At 42.5% G+C, this 26310-nt stretch overlaps 1 protein-coding gene across 1 annotated transcript in view; it reads left to right on the top strand.

The window, feature by feature from the left end:
- Positions 1-26310, top strand: part of SMARCA1 (SNF2 related chromatin remodeling ATPase 1) — a 264681-nt gene that overhangs the window by 7494 nt on the left and 230877 nt on the right. The window contains exons 2-5 of the mRNA XM_077478748.1: positions 14091-14177; positions 21044-21210; positions 23794-23894; positions 25127-25227. Of these exons, the coding sequence (XP_077334874.1) occupies positions 14091-14177; positions 21044-21210; positions 23794-23894; positions 25127-25227 (456 nt within the window). The remainder of the gene's footprint in view (positions 1-14090; positions 14178-21043; positions 21211-23793; positions 23895-25126; positions 25228-26310) is intronic.

Here is a 26310-nt window from a genome sequence, read left to right as displayed (position 1 = left end):
GCCTCCCATCTCCCCCCACTGCACTGAAAGCCAGAGGTGCAGGGGGAGATGCTGTGTCTTGATGCCCCCCCCCCCCCCCCCACAGCGTCAGAACGGCTTCGCCGCAGCACTGCCAGTGGCATAGGAGCTTCTCACAGGCCCCCTACTGGCCGCGGGCCCTCGGACGGCGTCCGAATGGTCAGTCCGCCCCTGCTGGGAATTACAGACCAGTTAGCCTAACATCAATATTATGGAGGGGATTATATACAAGATTTTAGTAACATCGGTATCATTAGTGGAAATCACCATGGATTCATGAAGAATCGTTCTTGCCAAACCCATCTATTAACCTTCTATGAGGAGGTGAGTTTCCATCTAGATAAAGGCCCGTAGATGTGGTGTATCTGGATTTTGCAAAAGCATTTGACACAGTTCCCCATAAATGTTTACTGTACAAAATAAGGTTCGCTGGCATGGACCATACGGTGAGTACATGGATTGAAAACTGGCTACAAGGGCGAATTCAGAGGGTGCTGATAAATGGGGAGTACTCGGAATGGTCAGGGGTGGGTAGTGGAGTCTCCCAGGGTTCTGTGCTGGGACCGATCCTATTTAATTTGTTCATAAACGACCTGGAGGATGGGGTAAACAGTTCAATCTCTGTATTTGCAGATGATACTAAACTAAGCAGGGCAATAACTTCTTTGCAGGATGTGGAAAACTTGTAAAAAGATCTGAAAAAATTAATGGGGTGGGCAACTACATGGCAAATGAGGTTCAATGTAGAAAAATGTAAAATAATGCATTTGGGTGGCAAAAATATGAATGCAATCTATACACTGGGGGTCCTACCTATTGGATGGAATCTAGGATAGAAAATCTGATGGAATCTAGGATAGAAAAGGACCTGGGGGTTCTAGTAGATGATAGGCTCAGCAATGGCATGCAATGCCAAGCTGCTGCTAACAAAGCAAACAGAATATTGGCATGCATTAAAAAGGGGATCAACTCCAGACATAAAACGACAATTCTCTCGCTCTACGAGACTCTGGTCCAGCCGTACCTAGAGTATGCTGTCCAGATCTGGGCACCAGTCCTCAGGAAGGATGTACTGAAAATGGAGCGAGTACAAAGAAGGGCAACAAAGCTAATAAAGGGTCTGGAGGATATTGGGTATAAGGAAAAGGTTGCCAGCACTGAACTTATTCTCTCTGGAGAAGAGACGCTTGAGAGGAGATTTGATTTCAATATACAAATACCACAATGGTGACCCCACAATAGGGATAAAACTTTTTCACAGAAGTGAGTTTAATAAGACTCGTGGCCACTCAATAAAATTAGAAGAAGAGAGGTTTAACCTTAAACTACGTAGAGGGTTCTTTACTGTAAGAACGGCAAGGATGTGGAATTCTCTTCACAGGCGTTGGTCTCAGCGAGGGGCATTAATAGTTTCAAGAAATTATTAGATAAGCAACTGAACGACCACAACATACAGGGATATACAATGTAATACTGACATATGATCACACACATAGGATGGACTTTGTCTTTTTTCAACCTCACCAACTATGTAACTATCAGCGATGTTGGCAATGCAGCTAGACTCCAGGACAGGTAAGTGTCCTATTATTAAAAGTCAGCAGCTGCATGTATAGCTGCTGGCTTTTAATTTTTGCAGGGATGGGTAGACCTCCGCTTTAACCACTTGCTGCCCGACACACTTCTAAATAATTGGGCATGAATGTAATTAGAAAAACAGAACGGGAGTAAGTCAGGTAATGGCCCTATATATAACCCCCAGGAGAAGTCAGGGCATATCCCCTCTTCCTGCCTCTGCTAGACAGATTAGCTGTAAATAAGTGAAAAAGACAATGGGGTTGATTTACTTAAACTGGAGAGTGCAAAATGTGGTGCAGCTCTGCATGGCAGCCAATCGATTTCTAACTTCAGCTTCTTCAATTAAGCTTTGACAAAATATGCAGAAGCTGATTGGTTTCTATGCTGAACTGCACCAGCTTTTGCACTCTCCAGTTTTGGTAAATCAATGCCAATGAGTTTTTGATCTGGTACTCTGTACTCATGTTTATGAGGGAGCATGAGGAAATATGCCAGCAATTACAGTAAACTGACTCAGCCATCCATGTGCAAGAGCCCATATAGGCAGGTGAAGTTATATGCAGAGGTTTAGCTTGGCCCCTGTGTCTTTCACATCCCAAGTCTTTCTATTGGTCAGTGATGCTGCCCATCGCTTTATCCTGTTGTGGACCGCCCACTGTACATTTACTGCGGCAAGGCGACCACTCTGCGCCAGATCGCGTACCTATTATGTGATCTGTGCTTCCGCTGACTTGGTGGTGCTGTGATTCGTGCCAGCACCCTCCAGTCTACAGATCCAGGCCAATCATTTTTGGCCTGAATCTGCTGATCGGTTCTGACTAAAGATGGGCTCGGCCATGTTCGGGATCCTAGTCCCAACCCACCTGCCCGATCCTACCAGAAAGCCAACACTGCACACCGCTAATCACTGGCAGTAAAACATTTCCTGGTTCATGCAACTGCGGACTGGGAAATGCCTCACTGCCTGTAAAAAGCGGTGTGCAGTGTTGGCTTCCTGGCAGGATCAGGTAGGTGGGTTGGGACTAGGATCCTGAACATGCCTGAGCCCATCTCCAGTTCTGACAAATCACAGAACCGCATGTGCCTGTGTTTACAAAACATAGGCACAGGAAATGATGGTGTCTTCTGTTGTGGAGCCCTTTTCAGTTCCACAGAGAGAAATGACAGTGGCTTCTGTGAGTAAAAGCACTACACTTGCACCAGATGACACATTTAATCCCCTGATTACCCCCCAGTTAACCCTTTCAGCCCCCTGCCACAGTGTCATTAGGTACAGTGAACATATTTTTTGCTGATCACTGTATTGGTGCCATGGGAGATGCCAGATAGCTATAGTGTCAGTTTGCCCGCCACATATTCCCTAATGAATTTTAACCCCCTGATTGCCCCCCAGTTAACCCTTTCACTGCCATGTCAGTGTCGTGGTCAGATCTATTTTCTGATCACTGTATTCCTGTCACAGGTGATGCCAGATAGTGTCAACGTCAATCCTAGATAGTGTCAGTTTGCCCACCACATATTTATTATCACGTTTAACCCTTTGATTGGCAGTAATACACACACACACACACACACACACACACACACACACACACACACACACACACACACACACACACACACACACACACACACTATAAACCTCCATTGCTGTATAGTGCCTGAACGGATCACTATCTTTAAACAGACCAGAACTATACATGTGTCCCCCTTAGTATAGTATAGCCCCCCAAATATCTTGTTTGTCCAATAGTATAGTGTCCCCAAAAGCGCAGTGTTTACCGGAATCACCCCGACAGCTGCCATCACCTGCGTTTAGCTCCTCCGCCCCCCCCACTCCCATCAGTGTCAATAGGTCACTGTTACTTATGATACACACAAAACCGCAGCATTAGCAGGTAAATTTTATTTGCAGTGTTTCAAACAGTCCCTGACAGCCAGGTGCTTTTTTTTTACCTGTGAGTTGCCCTAGGTACCTGTAAATTTGGTGGCCAAAATATCCAACGAAAGGTACACTAGTGAAAAGTCCTACAGGATACTGAGCATGACAGATGAGAGCGATGGGGAGTCCTTATTGTCAGAGTCAGGCTCATTATAAGAACCTGTAGAGAGCAACAGACCCCTGACAGATAGCTCAGACAATGGATGGAGAAGAGGTCCTTGCTAAGGTCAGAGCCTGACCCAACCCCGTGCCCAGGTTGCTGAGGTGGTACAATCGCATGATGATTCCTGTATGCAGCAGAGTGCCAGTACTAGTGCTGCTCTACCTTTTGGTGAACTGGCGAGCACCAGCGGCTCAGTACATCCTGGTTGTAGACAAACCAGCATTGCAGTAACACTTGGTGATGTGGCGAGTTCCATAAGTGAAGTTCAAGCTGGTGCTGTGGCTAGCACAAGTAGTGTCCTGCAGCCACCAAGAATTCAAACACAGGCCGTAGAGCCCATAGTGCCCTTCCTGATGCACTCGCGAATCCTGATGGGCAGCCCACTGTTCTGCAGTTCCAGTATTTCCCTCGTATTCACGGGCCAACCTGGAATTCAGGTGGAAACAGCTAATTTAACACCCCTTGGTATTTTTGAGCCGCTTTTCACGGAAGATCATCTCGGATCGATTGTGAACCAAAGCAATTTATATGCCGAGCAATTTATCACTGGAAATCCAAATGCAAATCTTGTTAGACAATTCAAATGTAAACGTATCTCGGTTTCTGCACTGAAAACTTTTTTGGGCATTGCTAAAAAGAATTAGTTGCGGTCATATTGGTCCGAAGACCCAATTCATCATATGCCCGTGTTCTCTGCTGCCATGACCAGGGGTCGATACGAGAATATAATGCAATTTATGCATTTTAACCGAACATTTGCAGACTTGTATATGGCCCAACAAGCTGTCTGCGTAGATGAATCCCTCATTAATTTTTCTGCCTGCCTTGCTTTCAAACAGTTTCTCCCCAGCAAGCATGTCAGATATGGGGTCAAAATGTATAAGCTCTGTGAGAGGGCAACAGGCTATAGATGGAGTTTCCTGATTTACAAGGGAAAAGTTAGTCATGTGGAGCCCCCCACGACTGCCCAGATTACATAGGGAGCAGTGGCAAGATTGTTTGGGACTATATTGCGAAAGGGGTACCACTTGTACGTGGACAATTTTTATACAAGCGTGCCTCTTTTTAGACACCAGTGGATTTTGGAAAGGGGCATATGTGGCAGCGTGTGACTTAATCGCCGGGGTTTCCCCCAATGGCTTGTAAATACCCGACTTGTGAGAGAGAGCCTGCATGAGAAATAAAGAATTGCTTACAGTGCTTACAGTGAAGTGGAAAGACGAACAGGATTTCTTCGTTCTGTCTTCTATTCACAGAGTCCGAATTGCAACGGCAACTGGTGTTATTGAGAAGGCCGACTACAACCTTATCATAGGAGGGGTGGACTTCCACATCCAAATGATGGCGCCATACTTAATTTCCCATAAAGCCAGACGCTGGTACAAGAAAGTGTCTGTATATTTATTCCAATTGGCCTTGTTCAACGCTTTTGTACTATACAAAGCATCATGAAGAAGTGGATCCTTCCTAAAATTTCAGAAAGAGATTATCATAGCCCTTTTGTATCTAGAAGGTTCTGTGGCCCAAACCCCCAATCCAGATGCAATGAGCAGGCTGCACAAGAGGCATTTTCCGAATGTCCTCCCTGTTACCCCGACCCAAAGAGCACCTCAAAAAAGATGTTGTGTCTGTAGTAGACAGATTTAAATATGACACCCGTTATTTTTGTCTTTCCTGTCCTGGCCAACCTGGTCTCTGCCTCAAGGACTGTTTCCGTCGCTACCACACACTAGTGGAGTATTAGTGTAGGGTACAGCATGGCATAGTCTAGGGCACACAGGGTCTCGAAAGATGTTAGATAATCAGGAAACTGGCTATTGCATTTTGAGAGACCCTAATCTGGAACATTTACAGTTACAAAAAAAGTTAAAAGAAGCATAAAAAAAAGCCAAAAATAGTTGTCTTTTTATTGAGTTAATGTCCTGTTGTTACTGTGTTTTATTGTTAACCGTTATTTGCTTTGCAGGAACGCCATTTAACTTCAGCACTGATCTGGTTATTCTGACAGCAACAGGATGTGCTTTCAGAATACATATGTCAGCGATTGCAGCTCTGTAGAAGGAAGTTTCTCCACTGCAAAAAAGAATGTATATGACGAAGCATGGGGGCTGGAGTGGTCAGTGAGTGGATCGCCCCCATGCTTCGGGATATATATATTACTTTTTTTTTTTTTGGCACTGATTGCAATATTAATAAAAAAAAGTTGTTGTTTTATTGAGCTAATGCTCTGTTGTTACTGTGTTTTATTGTTAACCATTATTTGCTTTGCAGGAATGCCATTTAGCTGCAGCACTGATCTTTTTATTCTGACAGCAACAGGTTGTGCTCTCAGTCAGTGATTGCAGCGCTGTAGGAGGAGATTGTACCACGGCAGTAAAAAAAAAAAAGAACGTATATGCCGAAGCACGGGGGCTGGAGTGGTCAGTGGGCGGATCGCCCCTATGCTTTGGCATTTTTTTTTGCACTTTTCCTGGCAGAGATTTCTTCATCCACATCGATGTGGAATCTGTTAGGTTCTCTTTTGTCATTCAGCCCACAGGCGCCATGAAAAAAAGAACATTACAATATGTGCCCAACAAGGACGTTGCTAGACTTCAAGTGGTTTTACTAGGATGATACATGCAAGTGTAAGCATCATCTTGGTATTGTTTTTTTCATCCGGCTGTCGGCTTTCATGTAGAAGCAAGCCTAGTGGCCACTAAATGGCTTTTACAAACAGTAACGCCCCCCCCCCCTTCCGTCCTGCTGCCTTCTATGGTTTTCTTGGGCTCTTCTGTCCCACCGGGGAACCACAAGTAGGAGATGTATGGCATAAGCTACTAATGTTGGCCATAAAGTGCCAGGCCAGTTCAAACACCCCCTAAATCACTCCTTTTTGGAAAGTAGACACCCCAAGGTATTTGCTGAGAGGCATGTTGAGTCCATGGAATATTACATTTTTTGCCAAAAGTTTCTGAAAAATTACAAATTTATTATTATTATAATTTTTTTTATTTTTTTACACAAAGTTGTCACTAAATGATATATTGCTTACACATACCATGTATGTATGTGAAATTACATCACAAAATACTTTCTGCTGATTAGAATGGGGATACCACATGTGTGAGTATGGGGATACCACATGTGTGAGTCCAGCCACATACAGGACCCCGAAAAACCAATCACCACCTTCGGGCATTCTAAGAGCTGAAATCTACCAAATACTCACCATGCACCTTTATCAAATTCCTTGGGGTGTCATTCCTTTGGGGGGGGGGGGGGGGGGGGAGTGAGTTGTGCTTTCTATCTTAGTATTTCAGGGCCTCCAAATCAGTGATATTTGCTTTCAATCTAGGAGCTAGCTAAAAAAGTTAGAAGCCAGTGTTTTTTCACTTAGCGTGCATTGTTAGCGCCCAGGACAAGGCAAGTAATTTGCGCCCCCCTAACCCTAACTTACGGCAGAGCGGCCAGCCAATAACCCCCGATATGTCGGTGTTATAGGCTGGCTGGAAATAGGAACCTGTCATAGGAGAAAAATCTGCTCCATTAGACCTGGTTCACACCTGGTTGCTTTGAGATTGTAGCGAATCTGCCCGCAATCTCAAATTGCACTACAATCGCAAAACACAGCATCAGGTGTCATTATTTTTAGTGCCACCTAAAAAGTGGTGCGGTTTTACTGTGGGGCAATTGCAGCAAATTGCATTGCATGAAGCTTGTCATCCAAAAAGGAACAGGGACTTCTTTAGAGTGAAAAAATTCACACGAGACAATTTGCTGCTGCGATTGTCATGCAATTTACTGCGTGGCAATTCGCATGGCATAAAGCTTGTCACCTAAAAAGGAGAAGGAGCTTCTTTTGGGGCGACAAGCTTCATGAGATGTGTTTTGCCGTGTGACAATCACAGCAAAACTGCACCATGTTTTAGGTGCCATTGAAAATAATTGCACCTGAACCTGCATTTAGTGATTGCGGGCAGCGATTCTGCCTCAATCCCAAAACGCCCAGGTGTGAATGGAGCCACCCTGGTTCACACATATTCGGTTTCAAACTCACAGATTTGCATGACAAGCTAGATATTATGTGTTTTTATTGAGGTGGTTCCCACAGATTTAATCCGTACGCATGAGTGTCATTATGAAAAGGGTTCTGTGCCATTTTGTAGTGCTGCATTCCAGACCAGCAAATGATAGAGTAGAGTGGCATGCCGAGATAAGTATTCACATAGGATTGCTATTGACAGGCGTTTTTGCATTGAAGTCAATGGGACGCGTTTTTGCATTGAAGTCAATGAGATGTGATTTTGCATTGAAGTCAGTGAGAGGCAGTTGTGGAGAGAGGGAGAAAGAGCCAAAATCGCACCTGTACTGAAATTACACAGAAACCTGAATGACGTTGCGAATTCAGTACACACAGGTGTGAACCCAGATGCCAGAACACAATTTCTAGTCACCATGGCGACCTGGCACCTGGTATTTTTCGAGCCCCGATTTAACACTTTTACTACTAGCACTACAATGTGGCAGTATTGGGATGTAAACAAACTCAATTTTATTAGCAGCCCTGAGTTTGTTTACTTTTTTTATTCAGCCACCTTCAGTTTGCCAAATAAAAGTGTAAGCCCTTGTACACATGGTCGGAGATTCAGACGGAATGTGTCCGATCGGACCGTTTTGTCGGATATTCCGACTGTGTGTGGTCTACATCGGACTGTTTCTGTCGGAGTATCCGACGGACCAAGTTTTCCAACTTGTTGGTAAAATTTTCCGACAAAATGCTCCGATCGGACATACTCCGATCATGTGTAGAGAATTCCGATCGGACAAAGTGCCACGCATGCTCAGATCAAATTCCTACACCAAAGCTATTGGCTACTAGCCTGAACGTAGTCCCGTCGTAACGAAATAACGTCATCACGTCGGATTTTCCGACAACTTTGTCCTACCGTGTGTATGCAACAGTTTTGGACAAAATCCGACGGATTTGGTTGTTGGAATCTCCGACCGTGTGTACAAGGGCTTATAGGCAATCGCTCCTGTATGTTAGAGATGGTGTATCCCCTGCCTGGCCTCCTTTCACGTGTGTGGGGCTCACTTGGTGGTGTTAGGATATGAAAATGGAAGGAAAACCATGAACATCAGATTCCCCATCTTCTCTAAGAGCAGGGAACCCTAAAGTGCTCAACACCAAGCATTTCCTGGTTCAAATGTTTAGTGAAAAAAGGGGTTTACATTTTTTAAATATTAACCACTTGAGATCCGCGCTATAGCCGAATGACGGCTACAGCGCGGACCTCCTTTGCCGGGACGACGTCTATTGACGTCGTCCCGTGCACGAGCGGCCTGCGCGCCCCCTGTGATCGGTGAGTTTATGAGACTCGCCTGATCACTGATCCGAGCAAGGAGTCGATCCCGACCCCTTATCACGTGATCAGCTGTCAGCCAATGACAGCTGATCATGTGATGCAACGGAGCCGGTAATCGGCTATTATTCCTCCTCGCGCTGACAGAGCGAGGAGAAAAAAAAAGAGCCGATCACCGGTGGCTGATGTCCCGATCACGGCCAGCCCTGCCAGTGCCCACCTGCCCCCTGCCAGTGCCACCTTAATAAAACATAAGTGCCCCCGTCAGTGCCACCCAGCAGTGCCCACAGTGCCACCCAGCAGTGCCACCCACAGTGCCCGCAATCTGCCTCAACAACGGTGCTGCACCCCAGTGCCACATATCCGTGCCCATCAGTGTCATCTACCAGTGCCCAGCAGTGCCGCCCATCAGTGCCCAGCAGTGCCACCTATCAGAGCCACCTATCAGTGCCACCTATCAGTGCCCATCAGTCCCATCTATCAGTGGTACCTATCAGTGCCCCTTAGTGCCACCCATCCGTGCCCATCTTTGCCCATCAGTGCTGCCTTATCTGTGCCCATCAGTACTGCCTTATCTGTGCCTATCGGTGCCACCTTATCTGTGCCTATTAGTGCCGCCTTAACTATGCCTATCAGTGCCCGCCAGTGCAGCCTATCAGTGCCCACCAATGCAGCCTATCAGTGCCCACCAGTGCAGCCTATCAGTGCCGCCTCATCAGCGCACTTCAATAAAGGAGAAAAATTACCTGTTTGCAAAATTTTATAACAAACTATTAAACATGATTTTTTTTTTTTTTGCATTTTTTTTATTTGTTTAGCAAAAAATTAAACTCCGAGCTGTAATTAAATACCACCAAAAGAAAGCTCTATTTGTGGGAAAAAAATTATAAAAATGTAATTTGGGTACAGTGTTGTATGCCCGCGCAATTGTCATTCAAAGTGCATCAGCGCTGAAAGCTGAAAATTGGTCTGGGACTGAGGGGGGTTTAAGTGCCTAGTAAGCAAGTGGTTAAAACCGATTAAAACCCTCAACTGACCCCCCCCCCCCGCCTCCACACTCATGCATAACGCGCAAATGTGTGCATATGCCCCACAGTGATACATAAACTATGATTGCGCAATACATATTAGGCATCGCCACCCATAGTAAGAAGATTTTTTTTTTTTTTTTTAGGGCTATCATTATCACTAAAAGACCCTTGTGCAGCACCATCAATATATTTTTATGAAAATCTCCTCAAATACTCACAAAGGTAGTTGATAAAACAGCAGTTACGTTTGTCCCTAACTGCACATAACCACTTGCTGTGTGGCTACATGTGTACAGTGGAGGCCACTGTCAGCCTTTCATTAGTTTATATAGGCTGCTGTTTGCATGCACCTGTAATTCCAGCAGCAGGAATCCTCTGATACTTTACGCTGGAATCCAGTGTATGTGGTTTAACGGCCATGTGAAGGAGTCCTAGATTGCAGCTTACCAGTCCTTGGATGTAGTCACTTCATTCAATTTTCCCCCTTTATTTTGGGCAGATGATCCTGCCCGTAATGCACGTCCTAGAGTGACAATGTTTACTTACTGTACTGTACAGTGGGGAAAATAATTATTTGATACCCTGCAGATTTTGTAAGTTTGCCCCCTTACAAAGAAATGGAAGGTCTATAATTTTTTTTTTATCATAGGAGAATTTTAAATGATACAGACAGAATATCAACCAAAAATCCAGAAAAAGCCAAATGTTATAAGTTGAGTTGCAGTTCAGTGAGTTAAATATTTGATCCCCTACCAACCAACAATAATTCTGGCTCCCACAGACTGGCTACAGTATGTGCTCATGTGGTACACAGATTTTCCTGTCAATTTAAGAAGGTACTCCTAACGACACCTCATTATGTGTATAAAAGACAGCTGTCTACAGAATCTTTCTTCCATTCAAACCTCACCATCATGGGTCAGATCAAAGAACTGTCAAAGAACTTCAAAGACAAGATTGTAAACCCGCACGAGGCTGGAATGGGCTACAAGACTATCAGCAAGAAGCTTGGTGAGAAGGAGACAATTGTTGGAGTGATTATTCGCAAATGGAAGTAACACAAAATAACCATCAATCGCTCTCGGCCTGGAGCTTCATGCAAGATTTTTCTTCATGGGGTAAGGGTGATCATGAGAAAAGCCCAGAACTACACGAGCGGAACTTGTGAATGATCTAGGCAGTTGAGACCACAGTCACCAAACAAACCATTGGTAACACAATACGCCGCCATGTATTGAAATCCTGCAGCGCCCGCAAGGTCCCCCTCCTTAAGAAGGCCCATGTACAGGCCAGTCTGAAGTTTGCCAATGAACATCTAAATTAGGGGTCGACCAATTATCGGTGCTGCCAATAACTTTTTTGAAGCATCACTATTGGCCACAAACCTACCGATGATACCTATATTGCTTCAAGGGGTCGTACCGGGATCATGCCTGCAGGCATCAACTCGATGCCATTCTTTAGAAGGACACTCAGCTTTCTTGTAATAACAACCGATGCGGCTCAGCAACCGCTCGACTGTTATTACAAGCAGCGGGAGGGGACATCCCCCCGCCCCCTCTCCCACTGCCTTCCGCTGCTCTGCCCGGGCTGTCCTGTCCCACCAGGAGGTCCGAGCAGCCAGCCGGTATGTCCCGTCTGGCCGAAGATTTGAACAAAGCCAGATAGGCTTTGTTCGGTTCTTGCATCTAGCAATCTGTGCGCAATGTCATGACATCACTTACGGATTACTGGCGCCTTTACCAGTTTTAAAAAATAGAAAGTATTTAAAACGCTGATTGTGACGTTTTAAATACTTTGAAGCGCAGAGGAGTAAGGCTCGGTTCACACAGTACGCGGCACGACTTGCAGCGCCGCGACCTGCCGCGACCTCAGCGGCGACTTGCAAAACGACTTCTGTATAGAAGTCAATGCAAGTCGCCCGAAGTCGCCGCAAAAGTAGTACAGGAACCTTTTTTCTAAGTCGAAGCGACTTGAGTCGCTCCTATTAGAACGGTTCCGTAGTACAGAACGGGGAGCGACTTGTCAGGCGGCGAAGTCGCCTGTACAAGTCGCCCCTGTGTGAACCGAGCCTAATTGTCACTGCCTATTACTGTTACAAGGGATGCTTACATTCTTTGTGACAACAATAAAAGTACTAAAAAAATAATAATTTAAAAGGACAATGTAAAAATAAAAACTTCACATGTAAAGAATATTGCTGATACTGGAAATATTGGGAATCGGTATCAGCCCTAAAAAAACTATATCGGTTGACTCCTAATCTAAATTATTCAGAGAAGGATTGGGAGAAAGTCCTGTTTTCAGATGAGACCAAAATTGAGCTCTTTGGCATTAACTTGACTCGCTGTGTTTACTTGAAGAAAAATGCTGACTATGACCCTAAGAACACCATCCCTACAGTCAAGTACGGAGGTGGAAACATTATGCTTTGGGGCTGTTTCTCTGTTAAAGGTACAGGCCAACTTTGCCACATTGAGGTGCCAATGGACAGGGCTATATTGGAAAATCTTGGATGAGAACCTTCTTCCCTCAGCCAGAACATTGAAGTTGGGTCTTCCAGCATGACAATGACCCAAAACATACCGCCAAGGCAACAAAGGATTTGGTCAAGAAGAAGCACATTAACGTCATGGAGTGGCCTAGCCAGTCTCCAGACTTAATCCTATAGAAAATGTATGGAGGAAGCTGAAACTTCAAGTTGCCAAGCAACAGCCAAGAAACCGTAAAGTGATTGTAATGCCCTGTACACACGATCGAATATTTCAAAACAAATGTTGGATATGAGCTTGTTGGCGGAAAGTCAGACCCTGTGTATGCACCATCGAACATTTGTTGGTTCACTTTCCACAAACAAATGTTGGCTAGCAGGTTCTCAAATTTTCTGCCAACAAAACTTTGTTGTCAGACTTTCTGATCTTGTGCACAAAAGTTCATGAATGCTCGGAATCAAGTACTAGCTGGAAGTGTTCAGTCTTGTAAAAGCGTTCGTAATGGAGATATCACGTACGTCTTGTATGTCACTACGTTCGTAATTGTTGGCCAACATTTGTGTGACAGCGTGCATGCAAGACAAGTTGGAGCCAACATCCTTCGAACACAATTCCACGGTTTTGTTGTCGGAATGTCCGATCGTGTGTACTGGGCATGAGGCTTCATTTAAATTTTTTTTTTAAATAGCAAATATGTCATACCTCCACTGTACAGTTTGTTTTGCACAGAGTGGCCCTGATCCTTGACCTCTGGGGTCCCCCGGCAGAACTGGTAGCTCCTCCCCGCATCGTATAACCCCTAGGAGAAGCACTGTCCTGGGAGGTTACCTTGGGGGGTGTGCTTTCAGCGTCCATAGATGCCAAATGTTGCCCACATCATTGGATTTGATTGACAGCAGTGGGAGCCAATGGTTGCATTGCTATCAATCAAGAGCCGGGAACCCTGGGCAGAGAGAAAGAGTGTGTCTCTGGCGGGAGAATACAGGACTAAAACAAATGAGGATTTACAACCCCTTTAAGGATTTAGAGACGATCTATAAAGAAGAGTGGACCAAAATCCCTCCCGAGATGTGTGCAAACCTGGTAACCAACTACAAGAAACTTTTTTAACTTGTGCTTGCCAACAAGGGTTTCTCCGCCAAGTACCAAATCATGTTTTGCTTGGGGATCAAATACTTATTTTACTCACTGAACTGCAACTCAAGTTATAACATTTGTGTTTTTTTTTCAGGATTTTTGATATTCTGTCTCTATCATTTAAAATACACTTATGATAACAATTATAGACCCTTCATTTCTATGTAAGTTGGCAAACGTACAAAAACTGCAGGGGATCAAATAATTACTTCTTTCCCCACTGTATCTATCGGGGAGCTGCATTGCCACCCTAGGACAGGAAGTGTGAAACTGGACAAATGTAACCATGCAAAAAAAAAAAAAAAACATTCCTGGAATTCAGTATAATGTGTTGCTGCTTTGTACATTGTAATGTGTAATTCTCTTTAAATTATCTTGTTCTAGAAAAATGGTCCCCCCTTTCAGCTGAAACTCCCTCCTAAAGCTCAGCGTCCTGAAAAGGAAGTGGATCCTGAATATGAAGAAAAGATGGTAAGTGTTGTGTGAGTGGGCCAACAGACAGTTAAATATACTGTTAAATAAATGGCTTGAAGGAACACAATAGCAGGAAGCACAAATTTTACGAACAGGATGTGACAAGGAAAGTTAGAGAGGGAGCAAGCGAGGAAATTGTCAGTACCCATTCTTTTTTAAAACAGCCTTTGTCAGCTTCTATCAGTTTCGTGGAACACTCTAGTTAACTGACTGATAAGGTTTGTTGAGACTAATTGACAAGCTTGAATTTTGACATGAAACATACACTACAATGTTGGTACATACTGGAGTAATGTTTTTAAATGTACTAGTGTATTTTGTAGTGAAATCTTATCTTGTGTACACTGAAAGAATGGGGTCATGTGAAAACTAAAGGAAAGTATGTTGTAGGTACTCAATGCTAATAGTGAGATTTAACGACTTCCCAACCCAGGCCAATTCTGCCACTTCGTTCCTACATGTAAAAATCATTAAAAAACGAAATCTAGAAAAATACTCAGAACCCCCAAACATTATATATGTTTTTTTTTTTTTTTAGCAAAGACCCTAGGCAATAAAATGGCGGTCGTGGCAACTTTTTATTTCACACGGTATTTGCGCAGCGATTTTTCAAATGAATAAAGAAAACAAAAACAGTAACGTTAACCCAATTGTTTTTACATAATGTGAAAGATGATGTTCTGCTGAGTAAATGGAGACCTAACATGTCACGTTTTAAAATTGCGCACACTCGTGGAATGGCGCCAAACTTCAGTAATTAAAAATCTCCATAGGCGACACTTTAAACTTTTTTTACAGGTTACATGTTTAGAGTGGCAGAGAAGGTCTTGGGCTAGAATAGTTGCTCTTGCTCTAACGCACGTGGTGATACCTCACGTGTGATTTGAACGTCGTTAACATATGTGGGCGTGACTTACGTATGTGTTCACTTCTGTGCGCGGGGACGAGGGTGCTTTTTCTTTTTTTTTTTATTCTTTAACATTTTTTAAAAATTTTCTGCTTTCTCATTAAAAACATTTTTTTTATCACTTTTATTGCTATTACAAGGAATGTAAACATAATACAAATTGTGCGTGACAGGTCCTCTATATGGAGAGATGTGGGGTCTTATTGACCCCACATCTGTAGAAAAAGAAACAATCCAGATGGCCGCACTCCTTTATTGAAAACAGTCCATACAAAATATGTCAAGGCTGGGCCTCCGAGGGTCATACAGATGACTGGGGACAATCTGGTCACCGGAAATCTATATGCGCAACTTCCGGCGGCGAAAACAATTCATTCTCCGGATCGCCATTGGCATGGGTGAGACTGGAGAAGCACCTGACCACCCCTCCCGCAGCCTGTAAGAAGGATCAGGTGGCTGAACTGCCGATATGATTGTTCTTATGGTACACAGAATCAGCAGCTGAAAAAAATGATATCTTAATGATGCTTGTAGCTGCAGGCATCATTCAGATATCACCACTCAAGGTCTATGACGTCATATGATGTACCTTGCACGGGAAGTGGTTAAGCTTTACATTTTATTAGTTGTTGCTAGAAAATGACAGAACCATGGAGTTACTAAAATTTGAAGATACTGAAATCACCAAATGAAGGCAATGAAAACTTTACCTACCTACTTTCATACAGTGGGAGGAAGGCCAGTGCTCAGTGCTTTAACTAATAAATGTGTTGATCATAGTTATTGCCTCCACTACATCATGCAAAATAACATCACATTTTGCACAGGGTACTACACATTTTTTTCTGTGTAAAGACCTTCATTAATTGTTTTTCACTGACATATCACTAGACCAGCAGTTTCTGTTATTTTTAGCATGGAGTCAGAGTAAGATTTATGCTGAACCAATGGCTTCAGAATATTTTGAGTCACGGAAAAGTAGAAGCCCTTTATCTACATGTTTCTCCCTGTGGGCAGCACAGTGGTGTAGTGGTTAGCACTCTCACCTAGCAGTAAGAAGGTTGCTGGTTCAAATCCCAACCACGACACTACCTGCCTGGAGTTTGCATGTTCTCCCTGTGCCTGCGTGGGTTTCCTCCGGGTACCCCAGTTTCCTCCCACAATCCAAAGACATGCAGGTAGGTTGATTGGCTTCTGTCCAAGATTGGCCCTAGTATATGAGTGGGGACCTTGGACTGGGGGCTCCTTGATTGTAGGGACTGATGTGAGTGTGCAATGTACAGGGGTAGGGACAATTGTAGACACTCACTCAGGTTGAACTGGATGGACTGGTGTCTTTATTCAACCTAACTAACTATGAAACTATGAGGTCAGTGTTTTGGAGTATTGAAGCCAGAGGGTCAGCATGACAACCAGACAGCTAGCATTTTCAATTGAAAAGCTTTGTGTTTTGGTGATAAGGTGATATTCTTGGTAAAACATATCCTTAGGTGATATGATCAGCAGTTTGGCCCTTTGTCATCCACTATGTTGCCTTTTTCTCTTCACCCAGCACCATTTTTTACTGGTATGCATGTTTTTTTTTTTTTTAATAACCACTGTACAACCCTAATGTCAGGAAATTGGGTATGGGTCATTTACAACATTGTAACATGGGCCCGGAAGTAGTGAATTATTGACTTTAAGTTACAAAACTTTGTTTCCTTTAAAACATTAAAAAATTGCCAGTCAAAACTTCAAAACTTTTGGATAGAGTGGAAAAGAGTAAATACCTCTGTCAAATTTATTGCCTTCTCTGCCTGATAGGGAGATCTCCTCTCGCTTCCTCTCAGGACAGGAAGTGATGGGAAATCTCATCAACTGAGACACAGACAAAAACTAAAAAGCGTTGGGAAGGGTTAGAACTTCTGACATTGTTTTAATGCTGTGTGTGCCTTTCTGTCCCAAAGATGCCTGTACCCCCAATTTGTTGTATTGGGGGAACAGGTAGTGGAAAAACATTTTCTCAATAAGAACTTAGACAGCAATAAAAAATGTACATAAGTTCTGACTCTAAGCCAGGGGTCTTCAAACTACAGCCCTCCAATTGTTCAGGAACTACAATTCCCATCATGCCTACTCATGTCTGTGAATGTCAGAGTTTTACAATGCCTCATGGGATGTGTAGTTCCGCAACAGCTGGAGGGCCGTAGTTTGAGGTTCCCTGCTCTAAGCCCTTGTACACACGGTCGGACATTCCGACAACAAAATTCGTCTGATTTTTTTCAGACAGATTTTGTCCGAAACTGGTGTTGCATACACCCGGTCAGACATAGTTGTCGGAAAATCCGATCGTTCGGAACGTGATGACGTTTGTTTGTTGCGACGGGACTACGTTGCGGCTAGTAGCCAATAGCTTTGGTCTCGTAATTTGATCTGAGCATGCGTGGCACTTTGTCCGATTGGAATTCTCTACAAACGATCGGAAAAAGTCAGATCGGATTTTGTTGTTGGAAAATTTGAGATCCTGCTCTCAAATTTTTTCTGTCGGAAGTTCCGACAGAAAAAGTCTGGTAGAGCCCATACACGATCGGATTATATTGTCGGAAAATCCGATCGGACCTTTTCCGTCAGAATTTCCGACCGTGTGTACAGGGCATTACACATTCTATTGAAATCTTAAAAAATGTTTTTCTAAGGCCGCGTACACACGCGCGGACTGTTCGCCCAACTTTGTCCGTCCAACAGTTTCGGCAAACAGTCCGCTCAAACTTAGCATGGACGGACATGGCCACACACGACGGACGAACAGTTTGCTGAAACCGTGCGCGATGACGTGAACGGCACGTACGACGGGACGAAAAATACGACGTCCTATACACTGCATTATAGCTTTCGGCGTGAAAATCCTTTCTGAGCATGCGCGCAACTTTGTTTGACGAACAAGCCTACACACGGGCGGACTGTTCGCTCAAACAAGGTTTCAGCGGACAGTTTTTCGGAATTTCCGAAAAACCTTGTCCGTCCAACTGTCCGCTGAAACTGTCCGCTGAAAGCCCACACACGAGCGGACTGTCCGCCCAAACACTGTTCAGCGGACAAAGTTGGGCGAACAGTCCGCCCGTGTGTACGCGGCCTTAGAGTTGGGCTGTAATTACTAGGGCAATCACTTGAAAAACATTCAAATAAAATTATATTCAGAAAATTGACATCAAAATGTTTAAAACCTGTTAACACATGAACCCTAAAAACATGAATATTGCTTTGGACATGACATTTTAATACACCTCCTTGTCCTTAGTAATTTTATTCAACTACATTGCTAAAGGCCCATGCTATTTTTTTTTACATTATTTGAAAGGCATATAACATGATTGATGTTGCTGATACATATTTGACTTTAGTTATGACTGTTTTTGAAGAACAGAGTGAAAGTGTTCGCTATATTGAACAAGTATTTGCAGTGTGCAGTTGACGGGAAAGAAATCTAGTGGCGGGAACACTGGGCTAACAATGCAGAAGTAATTGACTAATGTTGTAACCTTAACATAACCTGCTTGTTTCTTTGTCTCTCCAAAAGTTCACAATTAGAGTAGACAGGAAGCAACCTTGTAGTTAAATTCAGACTGTCTTTGGTTTTCATTTTCACTGTTTGTTTCCTGCATTTCCAGAGGCTGGATGGAATGTAGATTGTACTATTAATATCCCACATTTTGGCAAAAAAATATATTTATAATAAGTATAGTTACAAATACCCTTGTGTGATTATCTATGCTTTTGAAAACAACAGATTTTTTAAAACTGCTTATAAACAGCAGTTCTAAATATGTTGTCTTAATGAGAACAGTCAGGAATCCATTGCCTGCAGTAATTTATCATGCCAAGAAAGGACAGCATATCCTTTTTGGTAATTTGGCGGGGCAGACCCAGAATGGCCTGGATCCTGGACTGACTCCCCTTGGATTTCAAGGTTTGGTATGTTTCTGTCAGTTCCTGGGTCCATTGTATTTGGTTGGCAGCCTCAGCCTTAGAAACATACTTCTGCGGTGGACATCACTGCATTGGCTCAGGAATAAGTCCAAAAATCTTTGTCTGTGAGCACAGCTCACGTGTCATCCAAATATGCAAGTTAAAGCTTTATCATGCAAAGAAGCCATATCTGCTCTGGACCAAAGCACATTTAAAATGGTGCATTGGTGCATATGGAACGGGCAGCTTGCATATCTGGAAAGGCACCATAAATATTGAAAGATATTGAAAGATATAGCCAGGATTTAGAGCAGCATAGTTTTTTTGGGAAGGTCTTGTATATTTCAGCAGGTCAATGTTAAACAGAATGCTGCATTTACTGTATAACAAAAGCATGACTTCGTAGTAGTAGAGTCCCGATGCTTAACTGGCTTGCCTGTAGTCCAGACCTTCCATCAATTGAAAATATTTGGCGTCAAAGACAAAGAAGACCCAGGACTGTTGAGCAGTTAGAATCCTATATCAGGCAAGAATGGCACAACATTCCTCTCCGAAAACTCCAGCAACTGGTCTCGGTTCCCAGACATTTACAGAGTGTTGTCAAAAGAAGAGGAAATGCTACACCGTGATCAACATGGCCCTGTCCCACATTTTTGAGATGTGTTTCTGCCATCAATTTCATAATTACCTTATTTTTATCTTAAAATTATACATTTTCTCAGTTTAAACTTTTATTATGTTTTTTTTTTCTATTGTGAATAAAATATGGGTTTATGAGATTTGAAAATCATTGAATTCTGTTTGTATGTAGATTTTACACAGCTACCAACTTTTTGGGAATTGTTCCTAGCACCAACTAAACAATGTACTTTGCATATATTGCTGTTTTGGGGATGTGAAGTGTGGAACAAAACCACTCTTGCTTTTTGCTTGATTGTGCAACAGTAGTGCAATGAAACATGACAGTTTTACTATTACTGCAACTAAAAGCACTACCACTCAAGGCAGTGGCGGCTGTTGAAGTGTTAGGTTGTGGGGGCTCCAGACCCCGCCCTTTTTTGGACCCTTCCCACTTCTAATAAGATATTTCAACCTCCTAAAAAAACAAAAAAAAAAAACAGCAAAATTCTGGCACACTGTGTAGAGTGTTTCCAGTGATGCTTTGCAGGTTGGAGAGAGGAGAAAGCAGCATTATCTATAAAGAGGCCCAATAGTATTCATAAAAAAAAAAAAAAAAAAATCATATTTACTTTTTTTTCGTCCCTGTCATTATAAACTAAGAATCACACAATCCTCTATATGTAGGAATACAGGAATTATACGTATGTATAGTGCTACCTATGCAAACTGAATCGCTTCAGGGTGCTTTCTTGCCACCAGAGTCCATCTGTGGCTTTTTGTGTGGTCCTTTACCCCGTAAGGTCCTGACACGCTTATAAACACATACAACATTGACATACACATATGCATATTAAGGCCAATTTTGTTTTTTAGACAAGGTCTAATTAACCTACCAGCATGTCTTTGGATTGTGGGAGGAAACTGGAGTACACGGAGGAAACCCGTGCAGGCACAGGGAGAACATGCAAACTCCAGGCAGATGGTGTCGCGGTTGGGATTTGAACCAGTGACCCTATTGCTGCTAGGTAAAAGTGCTAACCACCTCACCACTGTGCTGCCCAGCACACAGTAGTCTAAGTATTTTGCACCATAGCTATAATCTTCACATCTTCAATTCTTTGTGCAATGTTCTGAATAATTTCTAATAATTAGTAATAGTTCAGAAAAGAAATAGGTTTCTTGCCATGCCATATAGTTATCCTGCTTAAACTTTGCTGCCCTCTATTGGCGTATTGAAAATGCTGTATATTTGAAAGAAATGACAACACTATAACCCAAATGTATTGGAATGTTTACAAAATTACAATGCTTATTAGTTGCTAGATGTGAACAATGTGACAATTTGATGATGGATTTTTAAAATATACCAATTTGTATTGTATTCTAGAAAACAGATTGTTCAAAGAGATTTGAATTCCTTCTCAAGCAGACAGAGCTGTTTGCACATTTCATTCAACCAGCTTCGCAGAAGTCACCAACTTCTCCCCTCAAAGTGAAATTAGGACGCCCCAGGATAAAGAAAGATGAAAAACAAACCTTACTGTCTGTTGGAGAGTATGTAAATTAAAATAAAACATTTATAATATGTAAAAAAGTACACTCTCTCTCTCTCTCCCTCTCCCTCTCCCTCTCTCTCTCTCTCTCTCTCTCTCTCTCCCTCTTCCTCTCCCTCTCTCTCTCTCTCTCTCTCTCTCCCTCTCCCTCTCCCTCTCTCTCTCTCTCTCTCTCTCTCTCTCTCTCTCTCTCTCTCCCTCTCCCTCCCTCTCTCTCTCTCTCTCTCTCCCTCTCCCTCTCTCTCTCTCCCTCTCCCTCTCTCTCCCTCTCTCCCTAAGTGTCATTGCTAGAAGTTGATTCCAAAATTTTAGGAGCCATCCCTATACATATAAAGTTGCTAAGTGCAAGTGATTTTAACCACTTCAGTCCCAGAAGGATTTACCTCATTAATGACTAGGCCATTTTTTGCAATCTGGCACTGTGTTGATTTAACCGACAATTGCACGGGAGTGCGACACTGTACCCAAATAAAATTGATGTCCCTTTTTCCCCACAAATAGAGCTTTCTTTTGGTGGTATTTGATCACCTCTGCGGTTTTTATTTTTTGCGCTATAAACAAAAAAGGCCAACAATTTAAAAAAAAAAAAAACATTATATTTTTTTACTTTTTGCTATAACACATATCCAAAAAAAAAACATTTATTCATCAATTTAGACCAACATGTATTCTTCTACATATTTTTGATAAAAAAAAAAAACCAATATGTGTATATTGATTGGTTTGCGCAAAAGTTATAGCGTCTACAAAATAGGGGATAGATTTATGGCATTTTATTTTTTTACTAGTAATGACGGTGATTAGTGATTTTTAGTGGGGCTACGACAATGCTGTGGATAGATCGGACACTTTTGACACTTTTTTTGGGACCAGCAACATTACAGAGATCAGAGCTAAAAATATCCACTGATCACTGTATAAATGGCACTAGCAGGGAAGGGGTTAACACGATCAAGGGGTAACTGTTCCCTAGGCAGTTGTTTCTAACTGTGGGGGGAGTGGACATGACTGAAGCACCGTACCGGTATGACGATTCGTGCAATAGAGCCACCCTGCCACAGTATATACTGCGGCGACTGGTCGGCAAGTGGTTAATTGACTCTGATAATTTACATCAGTAAATGTGTGTTAAAATACAATGGGGGTTGATTTACTAAAACGGGAGCGTGCAAAATCTGGTGCAGCTGTGCATGGTAGCCAATCAGCTTCTAAGTTCAGTTTGCTCACTTACGCTTTGACAAAAAAAAACTGGAAGCTGATTGATTTCTGTGCAGATCTGTACCAGACTTTTATTTTACTTTTAATTGGAGATGCACCGATATTTTAGCGGCGAAACATATCATCTTTGGCCGATGGAGAAAAAGGTGCCCATTAATGGTGCTGAAAATGCATGTGATTTTGCTGCGATTTTATCACAATTTTACTCTGCTTATGGTGTGTTTTTCATAGGTCATGTGACTAAAAAATTGCATCAAACAGATGCGTTATTGATGCATTCTTTCTGTGTTTTCAATGCATTTGAGGTGCACGTTTTCAAAGCACGGGGAGGTGCGTTTTTGGTGCAATTTTTTTTTTAACTGACCAATAATGCAGCAAGCAAGATTTTTAACACCACAATGGAAGCGCAATGGACCAGTGTGAAGACATACATATAATTTAAAGGGATGCACTCTTCTTGCTCTAAAGGTGCCAATAATGGCCAATAATAAATTCTTGAAAAATTAGTACAGACCTAGCGCCAAAATATTTTAATAATCGACATACAAAGTGTAATAATAAATTCTTGATCATTTAAATTCACGATACTAATTAAAAGTTAATTATAATACAATAATATATCTAAATATATATATATAAAACTGTCATTTTCGGTTTCGGCCAAGTGCATCCTGAATTTTTGGCTTCAGCACCAAAATTTCCATACGGTGCACCTCTACATTTAATACCGGACTCAGTCTGTATTCACAGATTAAAGCTGATGTCCAAGTTTAGGTTCACTTTAAATGGTTTCTTTGGGCCAAGCTGGCCCAAATGAGCTATTTGCTTCACTGCTGGGCATGTTGTATAAACTGTATGTAGCCTCAGCTACATATGGTATACAGCACTCCATTCTGGGTTTGAGACGAGACCTTCCTGTCTCACACCGGGACAAAGTAGCGTCGAGATTGGGCACTCAGCCATTCATATGCAGTTTTGTATTCTATCGGTGATCGTGGTGTCATCAGCCTGCCTTTCTGAATTGGCCAATCAGAGAAAGCTTTTTATACATTGATAGAATACAAAGCTGCTTATGAATGGCTGAGTGACGCTCTGCTGATGCTTTTTAGTTCCGGATGCGAAACAGGAAGGTCTTGTCTCAAACCTGGAACACAGTGCTGTATACTGTATGTAGCTGAGGCTACATACAGTTTATGCAGTGTGCCCAGTGGGCACTCATGTTAGTGAATGAAATTAGTTCAATTGGGCCAGCTTGCCCCAAATGAACTATTTAAAATGAAAGTAAAACTAAACATCAGCTTTATTTATGTGTGATAAATTTGTATAGTTATGACAATGTTAACAGTTTGTAATTTTTACTTTGTAGCAATCGACACCGACGGACAGAACAAGAAGAAGATGAAGAATTGTTATCAGAAAGTCGAAAAACATCAAATGTGTGTGTGCGGTTTGAAGAATCACCTTCATGTATGTTGAGTCTGATTTCTTTAAACGCACTTCTGAGATTGCAGTTGCAGTTGCATCCTAAAAAAAAAAAAATTCTGAGCTGGCTTGCAAGCATAAGACTGCATTTACAAAGAAGGAACAGCTCATTATCGTGTATTTATATATCAGCATAAATCAAAGAGTTTCTAATTTTCTTGATGAACATGGAAAACGCCTTTAGACACACACCAGTGATCTTCATGGGTATATTGGGTAATACTTCCTAAGTAGCTAATTTTGTGGTGAAACCTTTTTATTTTTATGACTGCACTTGTTTGAGAATGGTTGCTTGCCTGGAATTTGGGTTAGTTTACCTAGAAGGTAAGTAAATAATCTGATTCACACCAGATGTGGTATTACTGCATTGTGCAACTATTCCAGAGCAGTCTCCTCTCCAAAGACAAGTCAAAATGTCTTGTCTCCTACCTGGTCGGTTCACACCGCCACGCTGCAGTGGTGTGTGCTTAAACAAAGTACTGCATGCTACTTTTTTCAGTGCAGCACAGTGTGACACAGCCCTCCACCTCATACTGTGCTGCAACCTCTAGAACTTAATGAAATGTCACTCTGTGACATTTCAATAAAATGAAATTAAATCAATAAAATTAAATTGACTCTGTCTAACAATTCAAGTTAAAAACAGAGGGTTTTATTGCACACATTTGCAAATATATGTGGAAGCTGCAGTCCTCTGTGTACTGCGGTCCTAACTCTATAATTTTGAAACCCTCTGTTTTTAGCATGAATTGGTAGACAGGGTCAATTTTGTTTGTTTGCAGGCTAGCTGGTACGTGTGCTGGGAAATATATGTTTGTTTGTGATGTGCAGTGCCCTTCAAGGTGCACCTTATTGCAAAGGCTAGTTATAAAATGGGGTGGTTGCCATCTTTTTGTATAGCTTATTTCAATAAAAGTTTTTTTTTTACTTAATGTGAACAGTTTATCGGCTCTTCTGTCATCCTAGTGCACACCAGCGGCTGCATTCGAATGCAGCTGCTGGTGTGAACTAGCCTTTACTGTTGGAGGCAGGTGAAGAGCTAGCGAAAAGCAGTGCAATTCTCATTGTACTGTTGAGTTGAGGTATGGTGTAGTTACAGCTGCTCTCTATATGGTTACTTGACAAAGTTATTAATCAGCAGGCTCATTTTTTTAAATTGTTGTATGACTCTTTTGTTAGCTTATTTTTAATATATTTATTGTTTATTTGTGCTGTAGATGTTAAAAGAGGGACACTGCGAGATTACCAAATCAGAGGCCTTAACTGGATGATTTCTTTATATGAAAATGGCATTAATGGAATATTAGCCGATGAAATGGTAAATCATATATATTGTTTCTGAAACATGTGAAAAAGCAAATATCAAATTATAATAAATTATCAGGAAATACATTTATAGTAGAGATTAACAAACAGTCTTATTAATCAGATGGGTTCTATGTATTATGTGACAAACTGGTCTAATAGCTTATGTTATGTATACAGTATTGGAGGAAAAATATGGGTGAATGCTTGTAGATGGCAGTGCGCATTGTGCATGTGCAGTAGGAACCCAGCTGTGAAGCCGCAAGGCTTCACTGCCAGGTTCCCTCACCGGCAATGGCGGCGGCAGCACCCGACAGCCGATGGAAACATCGGCTGGGGTGTCGTCATCGCTGGATTCCAGGATAGGTTAGTGTCCTAATATTAAAAGTAAGCAGCTACAATATGTGTAGCTGCTGACTTTTCATTTTGAATTCTGCTTTAAATCAACAAAATAACTGGCTCCTCTGTTTACATGCTTATAGGATATTAGTACAGATATTTGTGTGTTTGGTGGAAAAAAGTGTTTCTTGGCCATACAGTACATAACAAGGGCTCTTTAATTATTATGTCAGGTTTATATGCTGCTATAACTGGACAAAAGAAGGCTGCAAGGAAATCCCCCTATGTAACCCCTCCCACTCCCAGCTTTTTGCTAGCATCCTTAGGTGATGGACCTCTTCTCCTCATTAAGAGAATATTACCTCATTATGTAGTTTTCTCCCCATCTCTTTCTCTAAATGATTATATTTCCCCAAGGTGATTCTTCTATTAAGTAGCTTTTGTATTGGTTTACTCCTCGGCAAAGCCTTTGGGGACTGTCCCAGGATGTCGCTGGTTAGAATATACAGAGCTGGCTTATAGACCCCTTTCACACCAGGGCGTTTTGCAGGCGCTATAGCGTTAGAAATAGCGCCTGCAATCCGCCCTAAAGAAGCTGCACCATTGTATGTAGTGTGAAAGCCCGAGGGCTTTCACACTACAGCGGTGCGCTGGCAGGACGTCAGAAAAAAGTCCTGCTAACAGCTTCTTTGGAGCGGTGAAGGAGCGGTGTGTTTACCGCTCCTCCACTGCTGCTCCCCATTGAAATCAATGGGGC

This window comes from Lithobates pipiens, unplaced genomic scaffold (assembly GCF_037356315.1).
Source record: "Lithobates pipiens isolate NorthernLeopardFrog02 unplaced genomic scaffold, aLitPip1_a1.2 Scaffold_1, whole genome shotgun sequence".
Taxonomy (NCBI): domain Eukaryota; kingdom Metazoa; phylum Chordata; class Amphibia; order Anura; family Ranidae; genus Lithobates; species Lithobates pipiens.
Note: the sequence above shows the minus strand (reverse complement) of the source record. Positions and strands in the feature narration are given on the sequence as shown.